This window comes from Musca autumnalis, unplaced genomic scaffold (genome assembly GCF_047663935.1).
Source record: "Musca autumnalis isolate F117 unplaced genomic scaffold, ASM4766393v1 scaffold_2, whole genome shotgun sequence".
Classification (NCBI taxonomy): Eukaryota; Metazoa; Arthropoda; class Insecta; order Diptera; family Muscidae; genus Musca; species Musca autumnalis.
The window spans coordinates 107,416,237-107,430,321 of NW_027411755.1; the positions used below are offsets into that span (position 1 = coordinate 107,416,237).

Below are 14,085 nucleotides of genomic sequence, written 5' to 3' on the forward strand. Positions count from 1 at the left end.
GCTCGACGGTGTCTCAATTCTAATGTGTTATAAGAAAATGTTTTATTTTTAGATTATAAAAGACGACAAAGATCATTATTATATTTATTCAAATGTGTATATGACTAAGATTATTTTTAAAACTAATACTTCACTGGAAATTGATTAGTTTCGTATCAAAACCATCAAAGTATGGGTGTTCTAATATATCCTTTGCGGATATGCGATGTACAGGATCATAAATTAGCATTTTTTGAATTAGGTCGATACCATCGGCGTTCAAATTCTTCAGTTGATTGGGTAATTGATTTGTTGACCAACACGGGAAAGTATTTTTATAGTCAGGTAGCGATGTAACCCCCGGCCATATTTCCTCGGTTGGAGTCTTTAGTATTCTGTGAAATAAATAAAGTGGTTACTCATATATAAATATATTATGAACAAATAATATTTACCTGAACATTCTAAATAATTGGTCAATTTCAGAGTCTCCTTGGAATAGTGGCTTTCTTGTAGCCATTTCTGCAAATATACAACCAATTGACCAAATGTCAACGGGACAAGAATACCGTGGAGATCCCAACAGAACTTCAGGTGCACGATACCATAGTGTAACAATTTCATGGGTATATATGCGGACGGGTATTCCAAAAGATCGACCAAGACCAAAATCTGCTACTTTTATTATGCCGTTCTTGTCAATTAGTAAATTTTGCGGTTTTAAATCGCGATGCAACACCCGTCTCCGATGACAAAATAGGATTGCGCTAGTTATCTGATAAAGATAGCTACGAACAAGATCGCTGTCCAATGGTTTTTCTGGAGGCAATGAATCCATATATTTTTTTAAATCCATGGATAAAAATTCAAATATTAAATATAGCCTATTTTCTTCCATTAAAACGTCCTCAAGGCAGACGATATTGGGATGTTTTAGTTCCTTCAAAAGAGAAATTTCTCTGAAACGAATTTATGTGATAAATTATTTCGTTACTACAAATTGCTTTGTGGCGAAAGAATCATGAAAATCCTACTCGATTGATTACAATTTAACATCATCCAACAAACAGGATTCGATTTTATAATGCTAAGTCGTTCTTTCTTAAAATAACAAAATTATATTATTAAATGTAATAAGAAAGAGAAAGGAAAAAAAATCTATCAGTCCAATTTCTCAGAAACGAATTTATGTGATAACAAATTATTTCGTGACAACCTATATTCTGTAAGTTATAAAAGAATCGTAATCGTAATCGTGCCCAGAAGTTACTTAACATAAATTGTTTTGTTGCGGTTCAAAGAGTCATGAAAATCCTACTCGATTGATTACAATTTAACATCACCCAACAAACAGCATTCAATTTTATAATGCTAAGTCTTTCTTTCTTAAAATAGCAGAATTATATTATTAAATATAGTAGCTTAAATGTAATAAGGAGCATATTTAAAAATACTCTGAGGCAAAAATCTATCAGTCCAATCAAGAATGAAAATTTCGAGCGGAATTTCTCTTTTTCCTTCTTTTCTATCACAAACAAAAAATACCCCCAGGTTTTATAACTTATTTTTTTTCGTTCGTCTATATTCGTAATAATTTAGGCATCCATAGCTCAGCCCACAAATGACATACAGACTTAATTTTTCGTAGATGAGTTCCATATATTGTTAAGAGTTCCTCATTTAAAAAGCAGCGCTCTACATTTGCGCTAAGGCGAGTAATTCGATCTACAAAATTTGACAACTCGAATGGGAAGAATAAAAAAATTTACAAAAACAGGGGTAAATCTGTTTGTTTTGTCTAAAAACAAAAACACCCAACAAAATGTTCGATGACAAATCATGAGTTGAATCATAGGTGCAAGTGATCTGGCATGCCAACTTTTTGTCATTTTCACTCATGAATTTTATATGAGCATGCCCTCGCCAGGGGTAACAATCTTGACGCGATGCGAGGGCTTAAGGCCACAATCTCCCCCACCTAGTTCTGGAAACTGGGCCGAGGAGATTGTGGTCGACCAAAGGTTACCCACGTAGTGATCTCCTACGTAACAGAGATCCCCTAACGCCGGGGTGTTAAGCGTACCCGTGCCTATCGGTGTTCAAGGTTTGCAGTAAGGGTACCTACTGTAGTAGAACGGAGCCTCATTGAGATACCTGGGCGCCTCAATGTAGTACAGGCTTAGTTGACAAGTCCTTGCCATGGTACAGGAGGGCTATGCCATGGTCGACCTCCATTCCCCCATCAATTCAATGACGCATGGATTACAAAATTAAAACTTACACAAAACCACCAAAAACCCCAAAAAATAAAGATGCCGACAAAACCGCAACGCCCATGGACTATGATATGACCACACCAGACAGAACATTATCTTCGGGAGGGGACGGACTAGAGTCACCAAACATGGGACTGGTTGAGGACAGTCTTGCCGAACAGAGTAGGCAGCTCCTGGCCATGTTGGAGAGGATGGTTTCCCCAGGCCCTGGTCGGAGTTGTGTTTCTGAAGAGACCGAGGACAGTTTATCTGATGACGAACTAAACAACACAGTTGTTCCAGCAGCTGCAGTCACAGATAAACTGTCCTCGGGCTCAGCGGAAACTACAATTCTTGCGGATATGGAACCATCACAGACCCGGGATAATTGTACATCGGCCGAAGCCGATAAGCCAACCTTGCACAGGCAGGATGCCACTGAGGAGGGTACCACGACCAAAGCCTCGGACGACAAAGTTCCGACAACGACCAAGGCTTTGGACGACAAAGTCCCCACTACCTCAGGCAACACAGCAGATCGACTAACGAAGGATAAAGGGGCTTACCGGAGGTCCTTAAATTATCTTAGGAAGTGCATCGGCATGGAATCTTCGGCCATCTCGGTAAGGGACTGCAAGTTGATCAGGATTAATCTCAGGGTGGTGAGCAAATTCGAAAGGAAATACCCTCACCTACCCAGGAGAAGTCCTGAGATCGATAGGCTCTCCCTTATCCAGATGGTCGACAAGATACTGCTGTCAACGTCATCATCCACTCCCACTACCTGTAAAGGTCAAACCAAGAGCGATGGTGACTTGATTCAGCCTCCAGGAAAGCCTGAACTCCTAAGTAGGAAGCCCCAAAACACAGAGGAGGAGAAAACTCGGATACCTGTCCCGACGACGGACTCTACACCGACGAGTGTGGCATCTTCCAACCCCTCTTCATCGAAAAATCCGGTGAAGAGGGTTAGATCCACAGAGGAACCACACCCTAAGGCCAAAAGACCCATCCCGAGACAGAACTCCAAGCCATCCACCTCCTCTGTCCGTTACCAAGGGAACGAGAGCGAGAAGTCCACCAATACTAAGGCAACCTCTAAGGCCAACTTAAGTCACAAGGTGACTCCTAGCTCTCCCCCCAAGAGTAGCGGGACGGGGAATAGAAGGACTGTCAGACCGCTTGTGCCAGACGAATTGCGCGTAGCGGTCATTGACAGAGCGGATCCTGAATGCAGGATCAACGACAAACACTGGCGGCTGATTGAAAATCAGCTGCGTGAGATAGTGTTTGCTGGCGAAGGGGAGCCTCCCAAGCACACACAATTCGGCAGTGCAGCTCCTTTCAGAGGCATCAGGATCGTCTGTTGTGAGAACAAGGAATCCTTGAATTTCCTTGTTAACACAATAAACGGTCTTGGTGAACTCTGGGAGGGCTGCCAATTGGCGGCTGTGGGTGTAGACGAGGTTCCCAGAAGAAAAGTATTGTCGGCGTGGGTACCCCCGCCTGCGGTGGACCCAACAAGGATTCTGACGATACTTGCCAGACAGAACCCTAACCTCCAGACCAGCTCATGGAAGCTCATCAGCCACAGTCCGGAGGGTGAGGGTATGGCGATAAGGGTGTCAATTGACACACATGGGCAGGAATACCTGCGGGCTCGAGAGGGAAAACTGCACTTTGGCCTAGGATGGATAAGATTCCGTCTAGGTCAAAGACAGTAAAGGAACGACGGCAGCAGCCGCTTCGCATTATGCAGATTAACCTGCATCACTGCAAAGCGGCTGCTGCTGAACTTCTACTCTCCCTCTCAAAGTCAGAAGTTGACATCGCCTTAGTCCAGGAACCCTATTTATATAAAAATAAGGTTGCTGGGCTAAGCGATAGAAACTATACTATCTTCGCCACATCCAATGGAGACAAGGTAAGAACCTGTATAGTTGCAAAGAAGAACTTGAATTTAATGTATCTCTCTAATTTCAGCGCTGGAGATACGACGGCTGTAAAAATGCAAGATGTGTCACAAAAATCTACCATCTTTGCGTCAATTTACATGCCATATGAGAGCCCTGACCCACCCGGCCAACACGTGGAGAGACTTGTAGAAGAGATGGGTAGCAACTGCCTCATTATATTGGGGTGCGATGCCAACGCCCATCACTTCTACTGGGGTAGCAGCGACACGAATGCACGGGGTGAGTCCATTTTCGAATTTATTTTAAAACATAATTTGAGAATATGCAATAGGGGAAATGAAAGTACTTTCCAAAATAGTATAAGGGAGGAAGTTATTGATATAACCCTCGTAAACAAAGACGATTCCCATATCACGGACTGGAAGGTATCCGAAGATTGCTCCTTTTCGGATCATCGGAAGATACTTTTCAAAGTCTCAGTTGATGGAATTTGGCAACCACCACATAGGAATCCACGGAAGGCCAATTGGGACAAGTTTTCAGAGTTAGCAACTTCAATGCTGGGGGTACCCGGTTATCCTACAACAGCCGCAGAAGTTGATAACGCTGTGAAACATGTAACAAAGGTTCTGGTGGATAGCTATGAGGCCTCCTGCCCACTAACTCACCCTGGTAGGAGAAACCAACCGGCCTGGTGGTCAAAAGATCTTGCCAATCTAAGGAAGATTAGTAGGAGGCTTTATAATAAGGCAAATAAGTCAAAGTTGTCAACCGATTGGGAGAATTACAGAGTATCTTTCAATAAATACAACAGTGAAATTAAGAAGGCTAAACGCAAATCCTGGATTTGCTTTAGTGAGACTATAGAAGGAGTAAAGGACGTGGCTAGATTCCGTAAAGTATTATCAAAGGACCCGAAACCCATTGGTAGTATTAAACGGGCTGACGGCACATGGACGAACTCAGGCCTAGAGACTCTAGATCTCCTTGCTACCACTCACTTCCCTAACTGCATGGATGTATCAGAACTAACTGACGTTCCAACGATACAAACCCATGCCACCGTAGATGCAGATATGAGTGCTATTGAAGAGATCATCAGTCAGCCAAAAATAAGATGGGCCATAAACACCTTCAAGCCCTTTAAATCACCCGGACCAGATAGAATTATACCCGCAATGCTACATAATGCCTTGGAGTCACTGATTCCACATCTGGTACGTATCTACAGGGCTTGTTTGTGCTTATCGTACATACCGGTTCTATGGAGGGAAGTGACTGTGGTATACATCCCTAAAGCGGGAAAGTCAAGCCACACACTTCCAAAAGACTATAGACCAATTAGTCTTTCCTCCTTTTTACTAAAAACTCTGGAAAGACTGCTGGACCTTGGCATTAGAGCCAAGTTTTCAGCCACAGACCTAAGTTCCGCCCAACATGCCTACCTAAAAGGCAAATCGGTGGAAACAGCATTAAACGAGGTAGTTGGACACATTGAGAGGAATATGGATGGCTCAGACTATACGCTAGCGGCATTTCTCGACATAGAGGGGGCCTTCAATAACGTTAGACTTGAATCCATACACAGCTCTCTAATAAAACTAGGTGTCTCGACTATACTGGTCAATTGGATTGACGGCATGCTCAGTAGCCGAATAATCAATTCAAGCATTGGTGGAAGTTCCCTTCGGAAGCAGGTCACTAGAGGTACACCTCAAGGTGGTGTAATATCACCACTACTGTGGCTTCTAGTGATAAATGAAATACTCAAGGATTTTGATAGGCAGCGCATAAAGACGATCGCGTATGCAGATGACGTTGTCATCATGTTCAGTGGGAAGTTCCCACAGACACTATCAGAACTCTTGCAAGGAGCTCTAGTCAAATTATCTAGATGGGCACTTAACAACGGACTCGGAGTGAACCCATCAAAAACAGAGCTAGTTTTGTTCACAAATAAAAGGAAGGTCAGACCATTCACCCTACCAGTGCTGGATGGAGTTAGTCTTGAACTCTCTTCGGAAGCCAAATACCTCGGCGTCATTCTTGACCACCAACTCACGTGGAAAAGGAACGTCGAGGAGCGCACCAAGAGAGGTCTAATAGCTCTATATTCCTGCAAGAACTCCATTGGTAAGAGTTGGGGCCTGAGACCAAAGGTCGTTCATTGGATTTATACGACCATTGTCCGCCCAATTCTTACTTATGGCTCTCTGGTTTGGTGGAATGCTCTGAACAAAACGACATACCTAAACAAACTGAACAGCGTCCAAAGAGCGGCATCAATTCTAATAACTGGTGCCATGAGGAGCACTCCACAAGCTGCCTTAAATGTGCTACTAGATCTACACCCACTGGACCTAGTAGTGCAGGAACAGGCAGCAATGAGTGCCCTTCGGCTGAAGGAGCTAGGTTCATGGCGCAGTTCGGAACACGGACGAGCAGCAATCCTACGTCGATTCGGACTACCAACGGCCTTGGGGAACATTAGTGACTATATGTCACCACAAATGTCGTTCGAGGCAGTGAAGGTGCATATACCCCATAGGGATGATTGGACACTTAGTAGCCCACCTCTAGACGGTATAGAGATTTATACCGACGGCTCTAAGATGGAAACAGGCACAGGAGCAGGTGTCTACAGCAATTCCCTGGATCTACGTATTTCATACAAGCTAAACGAACATTGTAGTGTCTTCCAAGCTGAAATCTTTGCGATCAGGAAAGCCGCGGAACTGATTAACAACATGAGAGGGGATATATCTGGACCGGTGACTATCTTTGTTGATAGTCAAGCGGCCCTAAAATCTCTCAGGTCCCTATATATCAAGTCCGCGGCAGTTCTGGATTGCAAACACGCTTTGGAGCCACTAAAATCAATCGTCACCTTGTGTTGGGTTCCAGGGCATTGCAACATCGAGGGAAACGAGGCAGCCGACGAACTGGCACGCTGCGGATCGGAGTCACAAAACATTGAATTCGACAACTCCATCAAGCCACCACTGTGCCACTTCAGGAGAGAGATAATACAAAAAGGTCGGGAAAAATTCTGCCAGCACTGGCAAAACTTGCCCAGCTGCAGCACATCAAGGGCAATCTGGCCAGTCCCGTCGAAGACAAGAACCGCCTCACTGCTCTCAATGAGGAAACCAGACCTGAAACTAGCAGTGGGGATCATCACGGGTCATTGCAGAACGAGATCCATGACAAGTAAATGGGAAGAAGACTTGGCCGACTACTGTAGGCTTTGCGAGGATGAGGAAGAAATAGAGACGATTGAGCACCTTTTATGCCGCTGTCCTATGCTCATTTCCAGAAGACTGTGTACCATGGGGGTACATACCATCCAATCGCTAACAGCATTTAGCCAAGCAGAGCCGACCGATCTACTTCACCTTGCTAAAGGCCTGAAATGGCTCCAACGTACTGGGATTGCAACAAACACCACCTCTGCACAATAGCGTTGTCTAACTCATTCCAACTACATTTCATTTCTCATCCACAGGCAATACACCATCACATCATATCACCACACCTATGGTCCCTTTAAATGGCACCCATAATCATCAATTCACCAACAATCACCACCACTAACTAAGATGTCAAAATGTCATACACAGACCATCACCTACACATCACCTACAATCTTCATCCATACGCAACCACAGTCACCAGGATGAACACAATGGACCTCAAGGTCTCCGAGTGGAGTGGCTGCCCATACAGCAGCTGCGCATCCTATAACCTAACCTAACCTAACCTAACCTTATATGAGCATGACCCCGAAAATATGAAGTTCTTTTTTGGATCCTAACCATGTAATTTTAACCAATGCGTTGACATGTCATTTTCACCAATGCTTTGACATGTCATTTTAACCAATGCATTGACTAACATGTAATAAAAAATAATAATAAATGCCAAAATTATTTATATTATGAAAATTCTGGGGGTGGGGCGCCTATGCCAGGATGGGGGTGGGGTATGCTAATGTGAGAAATTTGTCGGGTTTAACTTATATTGTTTATGTTAAAGATATACCACACTATAACATGAAGTCAAGATCAAATATTATGCTAAGCGAATCGTATTGATGTAATATTATATCTTTTGTATCTAAATTCAACATACCAACTTTAATTGAATGCTAGGATCTGTTTCTTTTTGCCAATTTTAGTATAATTTTTGATTATTCCATAGAAAAAACGTCCCTTTATTGTAAAATTTTGATATTTAAAGAAGAAGTATTATAAATTAAGTTTTAAGGCCATAAGCTGCCTCGCCTGATTGCCTTGATTTCCTGCTTCATTTGTGACATAATAAAAATAAAAGAATAAAGAAGGCCGAGAAAATTTCGAACTGTGTTGCCCTTTTCTTTTTTATTCTTTTATCAGAAGTAGGCAATGCAAGTAGGCAAGGCACCTTATATATTCGGTGGTAAAGCTGGGACGTCAATACAAAGGTAGCCTTATAGGCCTATTATACATGTATTGCTAGATAAAAATACTATGCAAAAATACTATTTTATTTATAATTACATATTATAAATACAACAAATATACATAATTCAATTAAATAATTAAGACAATTGAGTGGCTCCCCAGCCATATGAATATTGAACAAGAGAGAAATGAAAAGTTATAGAGACCTTATAGCAACATCCTTTAGATTAATTTTTCTTAACAATTGTAGTGAGATTTTAATCTTTTTTTTAATGCGTGATAGGAGTAGGAAAAAAGTTTAAGGTTGTTAGGAAGATAGTTCCAAACTCTAACAAGATAAGAGTGTTAATAAATTGAAGTGTGAACCCATGGAATATCAACATGTATATTCCGTGTAGAATGAATGAAAGAAAACGAATTTGCTAAGATTCCTGGTTTTTGGGATTTCATAATTTTATAAAAATGTAAAATAACCCTTTGGACATAATCCCTAAAACCACAGCCCAGAAACCAATATGTATATGGTAACATGGGGCGCCTTCGCCACTGGGGCGGCTTCGTCAGCGGTTTTCTCGCAAAATATAAGTGCTAGAAAAAATCCGTTAAAAGCAAAATTGTGAGTTTAATGAAGATCTATCATCTCCCAAAAGTTGGCAGTTGTGTCATAGGTATGATAGCGGACGCACGCGGTTTTGTGTTTCAGGATATTGGGAAAAATAATTATGGTGGGTATTTTTTGTGATATCTTCTTAAACTTTTGTGATATCAAAAACACATTTTATACCTTTAGAAGACAACTACTGAAGAATATAAATCCCAATAATTCGCATGAAAAAAGCAATTGCAAATGTCAATATATTAATATTATGAAATGTGTAAGGTGTGGGACACCTACGCCATGATAGGGGCGTGGTGGGTTAATGTTCGAAATATGTCATGTATAACTTAAATTCTTTATACCATAGATATACCAGACTATAGTATGAAGTTAAAATCAAATATTATCCTAAACGTATCTTGTTTTAGTTATATTATGATTTTTGTACCTAAATTCAAGGCACCTACTTCAATTGACCGCTAAGATCGGTTACGTTATGTGAATTTTAAAATAATTTTTGATTATTCAATAGAAAACATGTACCTTTTTTGCATAATGTTGATATTTAAGGAATAAGTATGGTAACTTACAGTTTTAGAGTCCGTTTGAGAATGTTCAATATCTATGGCGAAGCTGCCCTGTGGGTGGGGAGGCTTCGCCACTTTTTTCACATTTTGTAAATTCTCATAAATAATATTTTAAAAACAAGATTATAACCATTTATATATCAAAACTTATAGTCAAGATATGCTTATATTTGTACCAAAAATAATATTTGAAAAAACTTAAACGGTGTCGGTATGAGAACATTTTGAACAAAAACGTGGCGAAGGCGCCCCATGTTACCATATTTATTACCCTCACATGATCATGTACATGCAATAAATATACATATCTAATGATTTTTCTAAAAATTCTTTCAATTTTGTCAATATTGTAAGACCATGTTCCTGAATAAATCTCAATGGCATAGTCAATCAACGTCATCAACAACGAAAAGGCCAATCGAGTTCTCACAAATCTGGGAGTATACGCTCTGATAATATACAGTCTTCTCAGTGTAATGCAAATTTTGTTGGAGTGTGTTTATGTGATTGGTACAGGTAAGATTATCGTCCAGAATTCACAAAATCAAGTTGAATATCATGGTAAAAAGTGTAGGATAATGTATTTCACGTTGCCGAGAATGAAACATGATCGCTTTCGTTTTAAATGGTTTAATATCAAGTTTGTTTTGAATCATTAAATTGGATATATTATTGAGATAAGAGTTAATGTTGTAATCGGAAGATTCAGACTTGAATAATATAAATGTGTCATCTGCGAAGACAAAAGGCTGGCAAAAATGGGTTTTTAGGCACGTTATTGCATCATTGATATATGAGAGGAATAAAATTGGTCCCAAAACAGAGAACACATAACCAACACTCGAGCAGAAACCGTTAGCAGATACATATTGATATCGATCAAACAGATAGGAAGAAACTAACACTTTTTAGACATTTTGTAAACTCTCAAAAATTATATTTTAAACATAAAATTATAAAAATTTATATGTATATCAAGGGGTCGATTATGGATAGCAACCCAACTCCAGTTGCGTTGCCTACAGCAAATTTAGTAATATAATTGTCTATTTCTGCATTAAAGTTTATACTTTTTTACAATTAAATTAATAGCTTAAGGTTCAAAACACTGATATTGATTGAATTTGACAAACATTTCCGTCTTTTTACTCATTTTAATTGCATGATTTTCTCTTCTGGCAACGCAACTACAGTTGAGTTGCTATTCATTAACAGAACATTTTGAACAAAAACGTGGCACATCCTCTCCATGTTACCATATATCATCTCTGGGAAGTCCATACTTCCCGAGATATAGGCATTTAAAGTTCTAAATTTTCTTTTAAATTATAATTTTCTTTAGTAATAGCCGGACTTCGGCCGGGGATTTAAGACTTTCTCCTATGGACAGGGGCAAATTTAGGGAAGGGAACAAAAATTTATTTTAAATTATAAATTGTTCTCTAATTAGCCGGCCTTTGTCCGGGGATTTAAGACTTTCTCCTATGGACAAGTGCAAATCTAGGGGAACGGAAACAAAAGTTTATTTTATTTTATTAACAGCCAGTTTCTATATGTCGATACACGTCTAAGCTCTTGTGTGTTTTTCAAATTTGTTTTTTGTTTTGAAGCAGAAGCAAAGGTAAGATTATTTCGAAAACTAAAGTTCGGGCATGTTTCATTCGCACACATTCTTCTTTCGATATACAGAAACTGGCTGTCATTTTTTTCAATTAGCCGGCCTTCGGCTACATATTTTTGGAACTTTAAAGGCCTATATGTCGAGAAGTATGGCCTTCCGCGATGGTATACATATTTTTGTGTTCAGGACAAGACCTACCTGTGGTAGAAATCGGGTGTGCGCGTGTATTCCCGTCTTATGCCGCAATTCTTTTATTCCCACTCCCATGTAGTAGGTAATTCTTATTATTGGGCGTAGTTATTATAAATCACAAATAAACGTTGCATATTTTGATAGAATATTGTTTTGAGGACCAATAGCATTTTTTGCTTAAGTCTCGTTTAGGGGCACCTCTCGGATCGGGCTGAAATTTTTAATATAGGCAGTCCTTGGGATCCTGATCACAACGATATATAACATTCCCGATATATACATATTTCCCGAGATATGGGTTTGGACATTTCGGGAAAGTCCTACTTTAACAGCATTACTCTATTTATGGACACCTCTCGGATCGGACTGCAATCCTTGGGATCCTGGTCACAACGATATATAAGTCCATACTTCCCGAGATATGGGTCTTGATATTTCGGAAATGTCTTTCTTAACACTGCTGACTTGCTTATGGGCACCTCTGGAATCGGGCTGAATTTTTTGCCATTGGTAGTCCTTGGGATCAGTATCACAACGATATATAGTTTCCCCGGGGTAAGTCAATACTTTCCGAGATATGGGTCTTGACATTTTACATATGGGTATCGTTTTAAAGCTTATGAAGGGTACTTTTGTTCGCGTAGCCCACTATTCCCACTATTGCACCTGTTCATAGGAGAAAGCATTAAATGCCCGGCCGAAGGCCGGCTACTTAGAGAAACTTTTGTGATTTTAAAGAAAATTTGGTTCCCGTTCCCTAGATTTGCACCTGTCCATAGAAAAAGTCTTAAATCCTCGGCCGAAGGCCGGCTATTTAGAGAAACTTTTGTGATTTTAAAGAAAATTTGGTTCCCGTTCCCTAGATTTGCACCTGTCCATAGAAAAAGTCTTAAATCCTCGGCCGAAGACCGTCTATTTATAATAAAATGTATAAATATTATAGTATATTCCTTAAGCTTTACAGTAGTATCCATATTATCATTATCCGTTCAAAAATAGCGAAGTTACACACAAAGGAATATTCGGAACTTCAGAGGCCCATATCTCGGGAAGTATGGACTTCCGCAATAAATGTTATATATATTTGTGATCAGGGTGACGAGACCTACCTGTGAAAAAATTTGGTCCCGATCAGAGCTTAATGAAAACATTCAACTTGCTCCCTATTTTCAATAAATTGCAATAATAAATAATATGTACCTTATAGCAGTTGATGGTATGCCTTCATCGTCCGACTCCAAGCGAATTTTTTTCATAGCAACAATTTGACCAGTAAGTCTATTTCGTCCTTTATAAACCACTCCATATGTGCCCTCTCCAATTTTTTCGATTTTCTGAAAGTCCTCCATTTTCACAAACTAATTCTTTTAAATGGATGTGTACCGCCAAATTAATTCTATGCTAAACACGAAGCAACCCTAAAAATGGTAGCGTAATTGGCTCGGCCATGGTCTTTTTAATGTTGCCATATCGCATTGATGCTGTCGATTCAGAGTTGCCACAAAATAAAATTTTAAGACAATTCACACGAGACGATTCAGCGTTGCCACAAAATAAAAATTTAAGACAATTCACACGAGACGATTCAACGTTGCCACAAAAAATTTAAGACAGTGAAATTATTAGCTCTGTTCCTTTACGTGCAAGAATCTTCAAGTTTTACCACTTTTTACTCGAAAAGCGTTCCTTTACTTCAGACACCATACAATTCATATGGGAACAGTTTACTTTTTCCGGTTTTACCATTTTCAAAAGTAAAGGAACTGACCGTTTATGACCGTTTAAAACATGGCTCACATAATACAATCTATTGTACGATTTGGACTATGATATTTTGTAAAGGCTGGTTCAGACTATACACTTATACGATGATTAATGCTTGGTTTACATTTTCGAAATCCACTAGATTACAACTGTCAAATCCATAGGTTAAACGTCAAATGAAATCCAATGGATTTCAGATGAGATTTCATTTGACGTTTGAGCTATGGAATTGACAGCAGATTTTCGTCTTATGCCAGGCTATAAAAACTTTCTTTAGAAAATTCTTTGTTATTCTCTTTTAAAATTTTTATTTTATATATGAAATCATATGAAAATTTTGATATTTTGACCGATTACAGACCCCTGTGTACTGCGTGTCACTCCCTTCACACCTCTTAGCCCCGGTCCGCACTAGCGTGAATTTCATTAAAAAATTGCATGAAATTAGTCGTTTCTAGATCGAGTTCAATACTAGAGTAAAATCACGAAATTGCTGTATTGGGAAATTCGATCTAGAAACGCCTAATCTCATGCAATTTTTTAATGAAATTCACGCTAGTTGGACCGGGGCTAAGAGGTGTGAAGGGAGTGACACGCAGTACACAGGGGTCTGTAATCGGTCAAAATATCAAAATTTTCATATGATTTCATATATAAAATAAAAATTTTAAAAGAGAATAACAAAGAATTTTCTAAAGAAAGTTTTTATAGCCTGGCATAAGACGAAAATC

General features: G+C 39.7%; 1 protein-coding gene across 1 annotated transcript; it reads right to left on the reverse strand.

Annotated features, from left to right (window-relative positions):
- Positions 1 to 17: 17 nt before the first annotated feature.
- Positions 18 to 13,097, reverse strand: Cdk1 (Cyclin-dependent kinase 1). Its single transcript, XM_073968695.1, has 3 exons — positions 12,791 to 13,097; positions 435 to 938; positions 18 to 374 (listed from the first exon to the last, which is right to left on the reverse strand). Exons 1-3 carry the CDS (start codon positions 12,937 to 12,939, stop codon positions 131 to 133), a joined length of 897 nt encoding a protein of 298 aa, XP_073824796.1. The 5' UTR covers positions 12,940 to 13,097; the 3' UTR covers positions 18 to 130.
- Between the last annotated feature and the right edge of the window lie 988 nt (positions 13,098 to 14,085).

Bases quoted from the DNA above. Each gene is read 5' to 3' on its own strand.
- Cdk1 (XM_073968695.1), bottom strand. From the start codon at position 12,939: ATGGAGGACTTTCAGAAAATCGAAAAAATTGGAGAGGGCACATATGGA. The intron at 939-12,790 runs GTACATATTATT...AATTCGTTTCAG, and splicing joins ATACCATCAACTGCTATAAG to AGAAATTTCTCTTTTGAAGG. The intron at 375-434 runs GTAAATATTATT...TTTATTTCACAG, and splicing joins CAATTATTTAGAATGTTCAG to AATACTAAAGACTCCAACCG.